The 16522-nt window shown below is 46.4% G+C and overlaps 1 protein-coding gene across 1 annotated transcript in view; it reads left to right on the top strand.

Moving 5' to 3' along the window:
- AGAP1 (ArfGAP with GTPase domain, ankyrin repeat and PH domain 1) overlaps positions 1 to 16522 on the top strand; it is a 339370-nt gene that overhangs the window by 234743 nt on the left and 88105 nt on the right. The window contains exon 10 of the mRNA XM_055079504.1: positions 11378 to 11452. Coding sequence (XP_054935479.1) covers positions 11378 to 11452 — 75 coding nt within the window. The remainder of the gene's footprint in view (positions 1 to 11377; positions 11453 to 16522) is intronic.

The raw sequence follows: 16522 nt of genomic DNA, 5'->3' as shown, positions 1-16522 counted from the left end.
CACTGTCTCCCCCAGAGAATTAGAGAAGTTTAAATAATACGTTTTTTTTTTTAACCTAAATAATGCATATAGGGTACAGATTTATATGTTCCCTATCCATTCATGAAAGTGATGGTTGAAAACCTTAAAACCATCAGGCCTTGAACTCAGTACTTCTGTGACATAGTCAGTTTAGTATTTCTTTTCCTTGCAGTTTATTTGGGGTTTTTATATACGAAATGGGCATTGATGAGAATAGCACCTCATATGGTGTGTCCTAGTAAAACATATGTATTTTGGACCATATTTTCTGGATGCACTAGTGATTAGAAACTTGTTTTTCGTATATAACTATCACTGTTCATCCCCGTTTAAAAGATGCTAGTTTGGGGCTTCCCTGGTGGCTCAGTGGTTGAGAGTCCGCCTTCCAATGCAGGGGACGCGGGTTCGTGCCCCGGTCCGGGAAGATCCCACATGCCGCGGAGCGGCTGGGCCCGTGAGCCACGGCCGCCGAGCCTGTGCTCCGCAACTGGAGAGGCCACAACGGTGAGAGGCCCGCGTACCACCAAAAAAAAAAAGAAAAAAAGATGCTAATTTTGTCTCCTGACAAAAGTCTTAAGGCTGTTCTTAGGTTCAGACCTTCCCGGAACAGGTAAGTCACCACAGATGAATCTCAGGAAGCCAGCTTAGCATGACTCTTCTCCTTAATTTTATTCAACCCTGTCACATTTATTTAAAAGACGATTTTATGTGCTGGTTAAAAGCTGAGATCTAAATTCAACATGAGCACAAACTTTTCTCAGTGGATCAAAGCTCATTTTTTAATTGTTAAAAGCTAATCCTGGAAGTTAGCTGGAAACTTGTTCAAACATGGTACATTTTTATTAAATATACATTGTAATCCACTAAAGGGGAACAAAAATTTAAAGGTCACCAATTCTAAATGAAATACAAGGAGACAGCACAGTAACCCAAAGAACCAGCACTGGTATATTATTGCTTCTAAAGCATATTAGTTAGCAAACATACTCTGAAACCTACCTTCACAATCATAAATCAAATAGCACATCTTTTCACACAACTGCCAGTTGGGGTAGGCGTTCAAGTTGTTAAGCACTTCAGTGGCACGTGGGACATGTAATATTGATGCCACACTAAGATTTCAAATTGTCTTTAGCTTGTAAAGGTGGATTGAGTGAGTAGAATAAATGATATATTGTGATGAGATACTTCTCTCCGTAAATATTCCAAGTTACAAAATATTCCCTTCATTTAGTAGTATTACTCCTGGCATTTTATTCTAAGGAAACAATTAAAATAATTGGGAGGCAAAAACATATTCCTGCCCAAAGATGCTGATTATAGTATTTTTAATAGACTTTATTTTCTAGAAAAATGTAAGAGGTACAGAAAATTTGAGGCGATAGTACAGATATGCCACACACACACACACACACGTACAATTTTCCCTATTTACATCTTTTATTACTATGGTATATTTCTCATAATTAATGAACCAATATTGATATATAAATGTTAACTGAAGTCTGTCCTTCATTCAGATTTCCTTAGTTTTTTACCTAATGCCTCTCTCTGTCCCATTCTGATCCCATCCTGGATGCCTCATGACGTGTAATCCTCACGTCTCCTTAGGCTGCCCTTGGCTGGGACGTTTTCTCAGGCTTCCCTTGTCTTTGATGACTTTGAAAGTTTTGAGGAGTACTGGTCAGGCATATGGTAGCATGGCTCTCTGTTGGGATCTGTCTTGATATTTTTCTCAGGATCAGTCTGGAGTTACAGGTTTGGTGAAGGAAGACCACAGAGATGAGGTGCCCTTTTCATCACATCATTTTGAGGGTACACACTATCAACATGACTTGTGACTATCAGCGTTGACCTTGGTCACCTAACTTGAGGTTGTGTTTGTCAGTTTCCTCCACCGTGGGTCTCTCCTTTCCCCATCCCCACTTCCACCCCCTCCGCTTTGCGGGGAGGTCTCTCTGCACAGCCCTCAGTTAAGCAGTGGAGAGTTAAGCACCACCTCCTTTAGGTGGGACACCTATGTAAACTCTTTGACATTCTTTCTGCATGGAAGCTTTGCCTCTTCTCCCCATTTATTAATTTATTCAGTCATGTATATCAGCATGGACTCTTGGATATTTATTTTATACTTGAGGTTATAATCCAGTACTACTTTGTTTTTCTTCATGCCCAAATTGTTCCAGCTTCAGCCATCGGGAGCTCTTTCACTTAGCTCCCGTTCCCTTTTGTCCTTACCCCCATCAAGGTGGGTTTTGTTTACCTGTTTGTCTTAGCACTTCTTTACTTTCTAGAACTACAAGATGCTTCAGGCTCATCTTGCATTTTTCCTGACTCAGTCCTAGAATTAGCCATTTCTCCAAAGGACCCCTGGTTCTGTTTATTGGAGAATGGTATAAGAAACCAAGATCTGGGGTCTAGGTATGCTTGTTGCTACTAGGATGTCATTTCTTCTTGGTCTTCTCAGCAGACTTAGCAAAGAGAAGAAATACATGTGTGTATTCTAGCATGTATATACACATATATATAAATATTTATATATGTAATTATCTGTACCTATATTAAGTGAAACAGATTATAGTATCTTTAATAGCATAAAATTGGAAATCACTAAATGTTTAACAGTAAAGGAATGGCTGCAACTCTGATATATTTTAACTCCACAATGCCACTATTAAAAGGGCTAGTTTTGAAAACTCTGGTAGCTGTAACACCTTACATACAAAAGTAGTACAGGTCTGTCAGAGCGATACTTTTAAGTGTGATAATTACGTATGTATATGGATAAGAACTTTAAAAGGAAAATGGAAGGGGTAGTTAGGTTAGTCATGGTTTATTCTTAATATTATACTACTATGAAATTAATTTTGCTTCTGCAATAATATTCAAGTAATCTAACGTGTTCTTGCTGGAAGCTGAATGAAGTTAATGTATTTAAATTATTTTTAAATGAAAGAAATGAGACATTTGTTATTTTGTTGTGTCAGCACTGCAGTACTTTTCCAGGCCCTCCTTGGATGATAACGACATTGTTTAATCATTCACAATAACCAAGGAGCATATATGCTAAGAAGTTGTGAGGTTATAGTCAAGCAGTTTTAGGGGGAAGAAATCTGTTAGTGTTTAAAGGAATGTATTTCCGTAATAGCAAGAAGAATCAAAAGTTTCGAATTCTTCTTTTGTTTTCCTACTCTGATCTTTGTACTTGATTGACTCAGTAAGTACCAAGGATCTTATGGCTTCCAGAATTTCTTAAGCCACAAATCAGAAGGCTATTGAGAATTTCCAGTGAAGTCCTTCTTTAAATGCAAAATGTTAAAAATGTTTTCTAGAAGATATTTTCACCAGTCTTCTCAGATTCAGATGGCCACAGGGGGAACATGATGGACTGAATAACCCCAAAGGGTATCATTTCACTTGGTGGTTGTAGGAAGTCAACTACAAAGATGGCAGATCAAATGCAGTGTCTGCCATTGTTGAAGCTGGTGGTCCAGTGATCACAGCCCCTCAATTACAGCCCTTCCAGGGAGCAGGGCAGCAGTCATTAAATCATTATGCCTTTGATTAGTTGCTCTAACTGGTCATTGCCTTTGAAATGTGATAGCACAATTTGAAGTTTTATTAAAAAACTTTTTTCTAGAATTGCTGAGAAAGATGTTGTGTTTAAAAAAAAAAAAAAAAATCGAAAAAAGGCCTGCCATGTATTCTATTGGAGGAGATTGAGAAGAAGAAAAAGAAAAAGGAAGGAAAGAAGAAAAAAGAAAAGACGAATGTTTCCCATTATCACTCATTTCAGTCTCAGAAAGCCTGAGGTGGTGCCCGTGTGCCGGTCTTCCCCTCCCAGCACTGCCAGCCTGGGGCCTGCCCACCACTTCTCAGAGCAGCCGGCCCGCGGAGAGGGGCACGAGAGGGGGACAGGTCGGGAGACCCCCCGCCTCTCCCAGCCGCTGCTCCTGCTTGCCTGGGTGAGCACGTTGCTCACAGATCTCACAAAAGATGACCTTCACACACATCATCCAGCTGGAACAAACCGACTTAAACCTCACTTTTTTTGCTTACGTGAGAATTTGATTTACTTTTTGTTTCTATTTCGAATGGCACGTGTCCAGTCCTGTACTACAGAAGGATTAGGGTATACGTTACCCTGTTCGCTAAGAAACCAGGCCTAAAAAAAAAAGCAGTGTTCCTCTTGATGCTGGGGACCCAGCAGTCACGAGTGGGCTCTGTTCTCACACCCTTATCACATCCCAAAAGAGAGTGACGCCGAGGGGCCAGGGAGCCCCGATTTCAACATCCTAACAAGCCACCCCCCGCCCCGCAGAAGCCTCCCCTTCTCAAAATGAGTAGCTACTCCCTGAAGACACGGAAAGAAGTTTCCATCATGCACTGATGTATTTCTCATCTCCATCTGAGAATGTGCCAAAGCTAAAATGGGGATATTCTACTTGAAGTCACTTTTTTATTTCAGTCCCTATTGAAAGTTATACTCGCGGTGTCAAACTGAAATACCCAGTTAATTTTGGGTACACTTGAACCCTTGCTCTGCAACTCAATGTGTTTCTAGGCCGAAAGGGAAACTAACGCTGCACCTAATTGGAGCTTCTGGTTTTATGGCGTATCCTGGAGTTTTTGTTTCGTTTTTATTTTCCATGTTTTCCAGGGTTAATGGTGTTTTCTGCGCGCGTCTACATTAGCCCACTGTGTGGAAGCCCTCGGCAGTTTTCAAATCATAAGAGCTGTAAAGAAGCCCCCGATACAGAAATTGTATTGGCTGTTAAGAAAGCAGTTACGAGTTATTGGAAACGGAATTAAAATTGTCTAATTAAGGGTCAATTCCTTATTTCGGAGTTCTGTTTGGTTTGGTATTTTGTCTTGTGTCCTATGACTTCAGATTACGAAAAGAACCCTCGTCTTGCTGGAAACGGGGAAAAGGATGAAGTTATTTTGCTTCCTGCACATTTGTCCTATTTTGCTTGGCCTCAGGTTTTGTTTAATCCTCTCAAAGGCCCTTTGAATGGACGTTTCAACATGACTACCTCTCTGTGTGGTAGCCTCTAGGAAACGACCATTATGTCAAGCCCCTTCACAGCTAAAGTAGTGAGTTCACATAGTGGAAGAATCTTCGGGGTTGCATCTTATGGGAAAAAAAAGAAAAAAACCCACTGCCTTTTTATAAAAGAACAGAACATTTACCCAGTCTTGTTGAGCACATGAATGTTCAGATGGCCTGCACAAAAGAAATCTCCAATCTCTAACCTCACAATGAAATTGCACCGACAAAAGATCACGGGACACCGGGCGCACTAAAGTGGAAGGGACACAAAACCACAGCAGAATCCGACCCTGCCTGCAGAGGATCCTGGGGGACTGTCTTTATCCAGCATCCTGGTGCCACGGTCCGGCTGCAGTGCTCCAAGGAGCCCATGCGGTCCCGCCTGCACAAGTGGCATTTATACCGATGGCATCTCTACAAATAAATAAGTACACGTCCGAGGTGGACGGGGAACGGTGCTATCAAACGAGGTTATCACGTGGCTCCTCCAAGAGGTACAAGTTTACACTCCCCGGTAGGAATGGAGAGGGTTATCTGTTTCTTGCTGAGACAAGACCGTCTTAGAGATGAGTGGCACACCCTCGTCAACCCAGCCCCTTCTTCTGCCTAGGCAAAAAGGTTCTGTCAGTTCTCGCAATTGGTTCCGAGGGCTGCAGCATGCATTTCGCCAGCCCTGCTCAGTTCACGCCAGGGGTGTAATTCATATGCACACTTGAGCATCCAACATGGCTGGCAAGGCTCGGACACACAGCTCCTGGCTGCATCATTTTTTAATCAGCTATCTATCTGAGGAATATTTATCTAATCAACAAAGAGCGCTGTCAGAAGGAGACCAGGGGGGACATTAATACAAGTCTGTGGTCTCCTGGTGCTATGATAGAGGAAGAGCTTAGGATAAAACCCTGCTCGTTTGAGCATGCCAAGAGACTGCAGAATATTTTTATTCCGCTTAGAAAGAGCTAGTCAAAGGATTCTCATGTTGGAATTCTGCTGTGTGTGACTAGTTCTCAGACATTCATTTGCTGTAGTTAAAATTTGGTTTTTGCTGTTGAGAGAAACAAAATGAATTTTCCTTTAAAATAAAATTTTCGATGCCTTATGATCATCACAGGAACTTGTATGGAAAGCCGTAGCTTCCAGAAATAAAGAGGCGTGTAATGATGGGGAGTCATTAACTCTAAATGATTCCAGCTACTCTTAGTAGAAAGCCATAATTTGCACATTTTCCCCTTCTCTCTGTTTCCTTTGAAAAGATGGTGGCTGTCTGTTAGTAATTTCGAGGAGTTGAGGGTATGGTGCCATACCTCATACGGTCATCATTTATAACTCCCAGACACCTTAGAGAAATGTTCTGTGAATTCAACTCTCTCTCAGCTTTTCTTCTTTAGATGTACGACTCAGGACGGGCAGCACTCGGGACCTGCGTGAGCTGGGTCACAGCCACCCCCCTGCCAATCTGGTAGCCCACCACCCCAGAAAGTTAATCAGTGCAGAATGTGGACCTCAGGGCTGCGCTCAGGAGGGGACGGTGTCACGTGACATCCCCCAGGGCACACGCTCCTACACGGGTCACCTCTCTCTTTCCTCCCTTTGTCATTCAAAGATCGCCTTAAAAATTCGGTTTGAGTAACCCCCTCAGTGTTCATACGCAAGAGGGCTCTTTATTAATTTTAAGGGGAAGTGACAATACCACTGGTACTATAGGGCGGTAAACTTTGTGTTTTCTTATCAGGTGGGGCATGAGTCTCCGTACTGCCTTCACCTGCCTTTTGCGAAATTTTAATCCTAAGAGAATATCTTCCGACCAACCTAATGACGAGTTTCACCTCCTCCTCTGTTTCTAGTTCTCAACCATCAGCTGCGTGTCCCGTGTACCGCCTCTTGCTGTGATATTCATGTAGTAGTCTGGTGTTTAACCCAAGTTCACGGTTCATGTTTTGGCGCCATTACGGGGAGAATGGTACACTGTCCTGCTAAAGGCTCCCTTTCTTGGGTCTGCTGACGTTTCTGCCAGCCCAGACTGGGGTTCAGAAAGTTCCATTTGATTTGCAGGCTGCAGGGAGAAGTGGCCCATCTCACCGTCTGCACTGGGGATGACAGTTAGTTGGCACTAGATCCGGGATTACGTGCTGTGGGGTTCTGTGTCCATTGAGAGGTGTATGCATGTTCTCAAACACCGGACAAGATGCTGAGACATGATGCCATTTAAATAGTTACATAACGCCTCGTGGCAGCTCGCTCACAGAAGAGACTGTTGTTTATCCAGTCAGCAGAACAGCAGAATGGCAAACACTGATGGAGTGTTCACAGTCTGCTGCCTTTTTGTCCCAAACCAGGGGAGAGTCTTGTATTAAAGTAATAGTTTCATGAGAAATAACATGAGTGAGAAAAGCAAAGTAAGTTAATCTTTGTTTAAAAGAAACGATATTCCTGAAATAATTTTTAAATCTAAACTTTTTAATTAAAATAAAAATTCTCCAGAAAATTTAGTCATTTGAGCTAGTCCACACGAAGTCCTCAAGAATCACCGTCTAGATTACCAGTTTATTTACCCATTCACCTACTGAAGGACGTCTTGGTTGCTTCCAAGTTTGGGCAGTATTATACAGCGCCTAAAAGGAATGAGCTATCAAGCCATTAAAAAGACACGGAGGGGGCTTCCCTGGTGGCGCAGTGGTTGAGAGTCCGCCTGCCGATGCGGGGGACGCGGGTTCGCGCCCCGGTCCGGGAGGATCCCACACGCCGCGGAGCGGCTGGGCCCCTGAGCCGTGGCCGCTGAGCCTGCGCGTCCGGAGCCTGTGCTCCGCGACGGGAGAGGCCACGGCGGTGAGAGGCCCGCGTACCGCAAAAAAAAAAAAAAAGACACGGAGGAAAGTTAAACGCATATGACTAAGCGAAGGGAGCCAATCTGAAAAGGCTGCATACTATGTGATTCCAACCATATGACGTTCTGGAAAAGGCAACACTAATGAAAAGATCAGTGGTTGCCAGACCACAGAAGAGTTTTAGGGCAGTGGAACTCTTCTGTATGATACCATAATGGTCGATACATGTCACTATACATTTGTTCAAATCCATAGAAAGTATAACACCGACAGCGAACCCTCATGTAAACTCTGGACTTTGGGAAATAATGATGCGCCCGTGTAGGTTCATTTATTCCCAGAAATGTACCACTCTGGTGTGGGATGTTGCTATTGGCAGAGGTTGTGTGTGGGGTGTGTAGGGGTGGACAGCAGGTACATGGCAGCTCTCAGGAGTTTTCATCCAATTTGGCTGTGAACCTAAAACTTCTCTAGAAAATAAAGTTTATTTTAAAAAAAAAAGAATCACCGTCTATTCCAAAGGCCTGCGGTCAGGGGGTGCTGCCAGCATGATGGCCGTGGTGTGTGCTGGTCAGTGGAGCTAGGCATCCAGCCCGCGGCAGCAGGTTGGATAACTCCTGGGTCCGTTGGGTGCGGTGTCTTCGTTTCCTTTAGCGGTGAATCCAGGCAGCAGCATTGCACATAACCAGAGGTTTTATTGATGATAATATGATTGTATTTTCCCGTTGAGAAGCCTCTAAACAAGCGGACTTGGAGCAGTCAGTGCGCCAGGAGACAAATGCACGTCTCAGGACCTTGGTATCAGCCAGAAAAAGTCCATTTGTTTAAGAGGAAGAAAAAGGCACGACATTTTGCACATTAAAATTGATTATTTCATCAATAGGTTAGTAGAAAACCAGGCTGCAAGTTCACTTCCTGCTTATATATCCATGTGGTAATGGGAGACTGGGGTATGAAAAATGCAAGGCGCTAAGCAGGCAGGAAAGAGGTTTTCTGCACCAGAGCTCCCCTCCCTTGCACAGAGGTGCCCAGCCCAGATTCTGCCTATTTATATGTAAATGCTTTAGAAAGAGGTAAGTTTTTCCACTGAGGAGTGCAGCCTCTGTGGCTACGACTTTCTGGAACTTGTGAAACATGGGCCAAGACGCTAGAGCTCGGGCTATTGAAATAATTAAGCACACACTTAATTCTGTGGATGTCTCAGTTATGCGAGGAACCCGGTAAATATCCACTGAACATTTCCAGAGTAAACAGTCGAAAACTGTGACCCGTTTCCCTTGTCTCCAATGACATTTGTAATAGTGGGTGTACCAGAATCTCCCGTTGCCATGTGTGGTGTTACCTGGGACGATACCTTATAGATAAGACACCTTAAGGATGTAGAGAGAAGGGAAACCTCCACTGATGGAAAACTGAATTTAGACGCATATGCCGTAGAAGGGTCTCAGTCACCAACCTTACTAGGTTAGAGATGACATTTCTTTTTTTGTTTTTTTTTTTTAAATTTATTTTATTGAAACATAGTTGACTTACAATGTTGTGTTAATTTCTGCTGTGCAGCAAAGGGATTCAGTTACACGTATATATACCTTCTTTTTCATATTCTTTTCCATTATGGTTTATCACGGGTTATTGAATATAGTTCCCTGTGCTATACAGTAGGACCTTGTTGTTTATCTATGCTATATATAATAGTTTGCATCTGCTGACCCCAAACTCCCAAGACGTTTTTTATCAAATTATTTGGGTTTTCAAGCCACAAGGTCATTGTTAGTTGTTTAGTTATAGCTTCACTTTTTCTCATTTCGAATCAGATGACAGCTAACTCACAGCTCGTTTGTACTCTCATTAACATAAAATTTGCCTCCTGATTTTACAGTACCGTTTCGGAATTGCGTTGGTTCACCTTCAGAGTTCCTATTTCTCGCGTGTATCTTATATTGTCACCCCAGAGCAATCCAGTGGGCACCAAAGTGCTTGAGATCTGCTTCAGCAGCAGAAGCCCTTGTGAAGATCTGGTCCTCACCCCGGTCATTCTGTGGCCCCCAGAGCTTGGCACCCCCCAGGGCCTCCACCGTACTAGTTGAGGTTGAGTCTTTTGGCCTTAATGCTACCAAAGGCAAGAACAGCCAATCTGTCCTAAGCCAGGAACGCTTGGGGGTGAGAGAGCTGGCCACTGGCCAGTGCATGCCTCGCTTTTTGGTCAGCCTGCGACCGAGCGGGTCGGCCGAGCTTTCTGCGGGGAGCTTCAGACACACCTGCGGGAATGCACACACCTGCCTCGCCAGGTGAGCGCTTCTTACCTACATTAATCAAGTGGTTATCCAATGAAAGCCGCGTGCGAGGTTTGACGAGTTTCTCTTCCCGGCTGTGGAAGTCAGAAGAGACAGATGGTCCAATTATGCCCCTTCCTCAGGAGCGTGGGGGACTGTGGCCGTCACCGACCACGCTGTCCGTCCAGCCCTTGGATCTGTGGCTGGATCTTTAGCCACGTGAGCCTGAAGACTTGCTCCTCAAAACCCTGTTTAACTCTTGGCTTTTTACAATATGTCTCCTCTGAAGGGCTGGCAGGAGTCAGCCTCTTGGCCACAGGTGTCTGCATTCCTGAGCCGGGGGTTGGGAGGGCAGAGGCAGTGAGGAGGTGAGGATGTGTCTGGGAAGAAGAGGGTCCGCGGAGGTGGGAAGGGGGCATCTCACCCCTGTTAGTCACAGCGCGCGGTGTGAGCCGTGGGCGTGTCACGCCCGTGTTAAACTTGTCCCGCGCTTCACTTCTGAACCCAGGGCTGCTCTGTGGGTAACTTGGCATTTGTCTTTTTCTCTCGGGTGCTTTCTTCAGTGGGCTGAGAGCTTAAGGAGGCACGTGCTCTTTGGGTTCCTCCGTTCAGAGCCTCCAACCTCCTCCCCGTAGGAAGGAGAATGGACCGCCCTTCAAGCACAGCAAGATGGTCGTCGAGTTTTTCTAGTGTAGGTTCCCGTCCAGATCAAAATACGTCTGGGGAGAAAATACTTCAGTTTCTAACAGCCCCGGGCATTGCACACCTACCGTCTGTAGCGTACACACAGGGACCGCTAGTCACTGGGAGTCCCTTTGGATTTGACATGCTCCCAGTGCTTTGCCAACTCAGAGGGCTTATGGCGACCGGCCTCGTAGCTCCTTCAAAAGATGCTACCAGCCCCCAGGGAAAAGACCAGCTTTGCCCTGTCCTGAGTAGCCACGTGTGGGACCCAGCAGGGCGAAAGGGGTGCATGGGCTTCCTTGCCTGGGCGTTTGCTGGATTCTGTGCAAAGCTAAGGATGCTTTTTTGGCCTTCCTCTGCCCTTCCTGATTTCTCTGCGCTTTGGGGTGGTGAGGCCCGGCCGGGAGGCCGGAGGTGACGTCACGTGCTACTTGGACATTTCTTTTCTCCCCTTTTCATCTGTTTCTTTTCCTTTTTGTTTTCTCTCTTGTTCCCCCTCTCCCCTCTCTGCTCTCGGGACGCAGCCAAACGCAAAGCATGGAAACTAAACCGTGTTGGTAGCCTGCGAAATATCCACAACAGCAGCACCAACACCGAAGGTAACGCCGCCCCTCGGCCCCTTCCCCCTCCACGCCGGGTCCTCCCCGCCTTCCTGCCTCCCTGCCTCTCCAGCGCAGAACTGGAAATGCTATTCGCCCAAAGCCGCATGCACCCTGATTGTGTTTGCACAGTCATTCCCGTGGTCTTTCCATCTTTTTGTTTGTGTGTTTTATTTTCCCATTCATGTTCCTTTCAGCTTACTTAAATTTTGACCTTTCCCTTGCAGTCGCAGAGTAGTGATGTTTAAATTACTTCACAAACCTATTTTCTCCTCTTTTTTCTTTTCCTTTATACGTGTGGGCACTCAATGTAATATTTCCCAAGTTATTACAGTTTTTAAAAGTGTTAGTATCAGGTGTAATGATCTGTAGCCAAATACAATAGTGTGCCGTGACATTTAAGTAACAGTCTTAATTTGTTTTGTGGAAACATTCTCCATAATGCTCTCTGCAGCTCTAATACAGAGGCAGCCAGGCCCGGGTCATTTGCATGGCCTGCTATTGCTTGTAAATTCAGTATATTGTTGTGTTTCTAAAGGTCGTCTGGTGCCAAAGTTCACAAATTGACTTGCGTTGCTTTTTTCACCGAAGACAGCTGTCATTGCTTTTGTATAATAGCAGATTGAATTCCGCCCCCCCACCCGCCTTCATTTGAAACAACACAATTATAAATTGCCCTTTTTTTTAATGATTACAAATGTCAAGGGTCAGAATTATTTTGATGCCAAGCAAAGGGAAACCACCCCCATCAGCCCAAGCCCTTGTAAGGGAGGCTGGCGTACAATACATGTGATGCAAAATAGGTCACGATCCAGTGATCTCGGGATAATAGGGGGACATTTTTTTTCACTTAAGTGCAAGCCAAATGGGTCAAGTAATCGCAAGCTCGTGCCCTAACACTAATTGACTTATTTGGGGATGATTATAACTGTAATATTTTTCTTAATGTCACTGTTTTCTGGGCTGTTGGTTTCAGCGATTGCCAAGCAGTGGCATTAAATCTCTTGTAAATTTTAAATTGCACGCTATTTCTGTAAACAAATCCCGCTCTTCACATCCCAATCATTAACCTTTGCTGATTTATATCACCATCCTTTTTTCCTTCCTTTCACAATTACTCCTGTCTCGCCACTGAAAGCCCTGCTCTCAGCCAGAAGAAACAAAAAAATGAATCCGGAAAACAAAACTACATTTTCACAATGGCTTGTTAAAGACCTGTTTTTAATCATAATTTTTTTTTTCATTCCTCAAGGGGAAACTGTCATCTGTTAAGGTACCAATGGAACTTTACCCCCTGGTATCTTCTTTCAAAGCATTCGTTCAAGAGAGACAAAATGAGAGAGAAAAAAGCAGAATTTTAGAAACAGTCACATGCAGTATTATGTCTTGTTGTCTTTTAAAGGGTATTAAATATTCTCATTCACTATTTTTTAATGTTAGTGTTTCAACTTAGAGTGCATAATCATTTCTCTTCCCCGTGTCCTTATCAGATATGTTTTTCTTTTGTATGTGTGTGCATTTATCACAACACGTGTGTTTATTGACTTTCGGCCTTTAAAAAATATTTGTGAGGTCTGGTTTTACCTGTGGTTATCTACAAAGCTGGGGGGGCGGGCAGGAGGAGGCAGGCAGACAGCCCCCCCGAGACTTGCTGATGGAGGTCTTCCTGGAGACGCTGGCGGGGAGGTGTCTCACGACAGGTGTGACAATTTGCAGAAGTGGGAACTTCTCAGCCTTGACCAACCAGGTAACCCGCAGCACCGCCCTGCCCAGCGCTCCTGGGTGGGGAAAGGACCATGATGCTCTCTGCTCTCTGAAATCTGTAAATGCGGATAACAGTACCCACTCAGGGTCCCTAGTCGGTGGCCAGCAGCTACACGAGGCAGTCCTGAAGACACTGGAGTAAATAATGCCTAGTCTCCTTCACATTGTCTTTCATCTCTGTTCAGCATTCGATTACGTTTATGAATCTTCACTTAAGCGACATGACCATTCTTCACTTACTTTAGGTTTCTTTCAAGATTAATGTCTGTCTGCATCCAGTCTCATTTCATACAGCTTTCAATATCATAGTACTGAATTCATATGATTATATAAAATAAATTATCAGAATGCCTTTCTGATTTCCGGTCTTTTGCTATATGATGTCATCACATCTTCTCTGTCTGTAAAATCATCCTTTATGAAAATTCATATCCCGAACATTCTAACTTTTGTCGTAACCTGAGACCTTGAGTGTTCCACTAAATATACCCATCCCCAAATGGACTAGTTTTTAAACTGGTCCACTTGAGTAATCTGTTTAGAGGTACCCACAAAATATTGTTGACACCAGAGTTTCTCACAGAGGAAGTTAGTACTCGAGGAGGAGAGGGGAGGGTGCCCGCTGTGTGCCGGGCCCTGTCCGAGGAGCGTGTCCACGCCCCTCAGTCCAGATCTAGAGAGGACAGCCCAGACGTTACGGGACTCACCCGAGGATTCAGGCTGGTGGAAGACAGGTAGGACCAAGAAATGAACCTGATGGTCTTTTGCTCCAAAGCCCTTTTATTCTTAACGTTCAGTGTTCTGGCCCCTGCGCTACGTTATCTCATTGAATCTTCACTGCCAGGTAGGTGCTTCGTTACAGATGGGAAGTTGGAGTTTCGACAAGTCAAGTGATATTCTGCAGGACGAGGAGCTGTCATCTTCTGGAGACAGGACATATGCCCAGATCTCTCAACTCCAGGGCCTACTCCTGGGTGCTCATGGAAATGGTCAAAGATGGATGTCAGGAGTGGATAAAAACAAATTAAACAGAACTAATTAGGGAAGCACATAGACAGGATTAGAAAACAAACAAAAATATGTTCTCTTCCACTTTTTTTTGTCCACTAGGGCTAATTATCTCTGAACCCAAGCTGGAAACCTCATTTGTATGTATTGTATTGCCCTAATTTTAAAATCTTTGTTACTTTTTAACAATTCAGCTCTTTCCCAGGGTTGGTGAAATGTAAGTTCCTTTTCCACAAGAATGCAACTTCAACTTTTCCATCTCGGAAGCCTGCAGACTGCGATGGAAAGTTTATTTATGCTGTGATTCTCCAATTCATGGCCGCCTCCTAAGCCACGAGGAAAATGTATATCCAGTCAGGTGGATGAGGCTGGACTTGGGAATGTTCTAAGAGCGGAGCAGAAGTGGACGTTGTGTAGAAGGACGCATGGCAGGCGGCTGGCTGGTGGCCTGTGAGCAGCGTCGCCCAGGAGGGATCACACAGACTCCGTGCAGGTGTCCTCAGGCCTCTCCTTCCCTGCACCGCTGGGGACAGGGCGGACCATCCATCACCCACTGGGAGGTGGGCCAACAGTGGACTCTTCCGGGGTGTTTCAGCTCTCCTTGCTCCTGCAGAAGAAAGCATGTGATGAAGCGTAAATGGGTAAAGAAGAGATGTATTGGGGAATGAGGGGCGTTTCCTGGGGTGTCAGGCCCACCCACGTTGTATGCATCCAGCAGGCCGCGTCACCCAAGTACCAGCCGAGTTCAGTATAGGCCAGAGTCCCGACTCAGCCCTGCTCGTAGAGTCCACGTCCCTGGATCTGGAACTTGCCCCAGAGACAGGCCTGTGAAGCCTGTTTGGGGTCCCCTGCCACAGCGTGGTGGCCCAGATGGATGAACTCGGAGGTGCCGGACACAGTGTTTCCAAATAGGCCGCACCGTGGAGAAACGAGAGTCTCCTCTTGGAGAACACACGTGGTGGGCGTGGTCCGTCCCTCGGGCCCAGGTCAGGGCTGGCACCCCCTTCCTCCGCCAGATGGCCAAGACCATCCCTTCTGTGTGAGCAAATGAGAGCAGGCCTTTCCCGTGTGGCCGGCCTAACTCCGTGATGCTCTCTCCACCCCCCGGTGTCCTCAGTCACAGATCTGAGACGCCCACCTCAGTCCAGTTAAATTACACGTGATGCTCACACCCTCCCTCCTGAGACGCTGACCAGCCTGCCCAGGTCTTGGGTTCCTGCCACAGTGTGGGTACCCAATGCTGGGCCCTGGGCACATGGCGGGGCCGGGCTGACAGTCAGCCCAGGGGGGGTCCGGCAGAGATCCTGATGCAGCGTGAGGGAGGAGTCCCAGCGAGGCCCCGGGTGCCCTGCGGGTTTAGCGGAGGGCGAGACTGCATTGCATCCAGGGGTCTCGGAGTCAGGACGGGCTGCAGGGCGGAGTACCCAGACTTCCCGGCGTCCTGTCGTGTGGCTCCCCCGTAACCCCCAAGGGAGGTCGTGTCCTTGATCTTTTACAAAAGGAGGAACCAAGGCACAGAGGGGGCAGTCGGGAGCCCCGGGAAGGGACACTGGCACGTGGAGACCGTGGCACGTGGGCTGGGTATCCGGGTCAGAGCCGCAGCTGAAGCCCGGACGAGGGCTCGGCAGCGAACGTGGAGCACACATCCCCGTCGGGACCATGACGCCCGGCAGACGGCTGTCACCGCAGTGGGGGAAGAAGGCCTGAGCTGGCGTGACGAGTCACGCTGTCCTTCTGAAGGACTCCGCGGCGTCCGAATGCCGTGCCCACCCCAGACCCCAGCAGCTTTCCCCAAGCCCTGCGAGCCTGTGCGGGGCCACCGTCTGAGGCCGCCTTCCACGCCCGGGCCGGGCTCTTCTCCGCCCTGAGTCACTCACATACTGGCAGTCAAACCCTGGTTCCGGATCAGAAGCCGTGCAACCTTGAGTGGCGGCGGCGTGCACGGTGGTTTCCAGCCCAGACTCTCGCGCAGATGGCCCTGGTCTGGTTCGCACGTCCCCACTTCTTAGCGCTAACCTTGGGGTCATTCCTGTGCCCGCTGTCTACCTCAGCGTCCCCATCTGTAAGCTGGGGACAGTCAGCGAGGTCATCTGTGCAGAGGCAGGTAACACGGCGTCCGCAGTCACCACTACCACTGCTCCTAGTGTCAGGAGTGCCGGAGTCTCTACGGCCAAGAAGCTTCAGATGCTTGAGCGTCATTCACGTAGCGGGGAGCAGAGATTCGGCAGGAAACGCTGCCCCCGAAAATGTAAGACGGGATTTCAAGATCAAACTTCTTTTTTCCCAGGCTTTTGTCAC

The sequence above is a fragment of the Physeter macrocephalus genome, chromosome 2, assembly GCF_002837175.3.
Source record: "Physeter macrocephalus isolate SW-GA chromosome 2, ASM283717v5, whole genome shotgun sequence".
In the NCBI taxonomy this organism is placed as follows: Eukaryota; Metazoa; Chordata; class Mammalia; order Artiodactyla; family Physeteridae; genus Physeter; species Physeter macrocephalus.
This window is presented reverse-complemented; position numbering and strand designations above follow the sequence as displayed.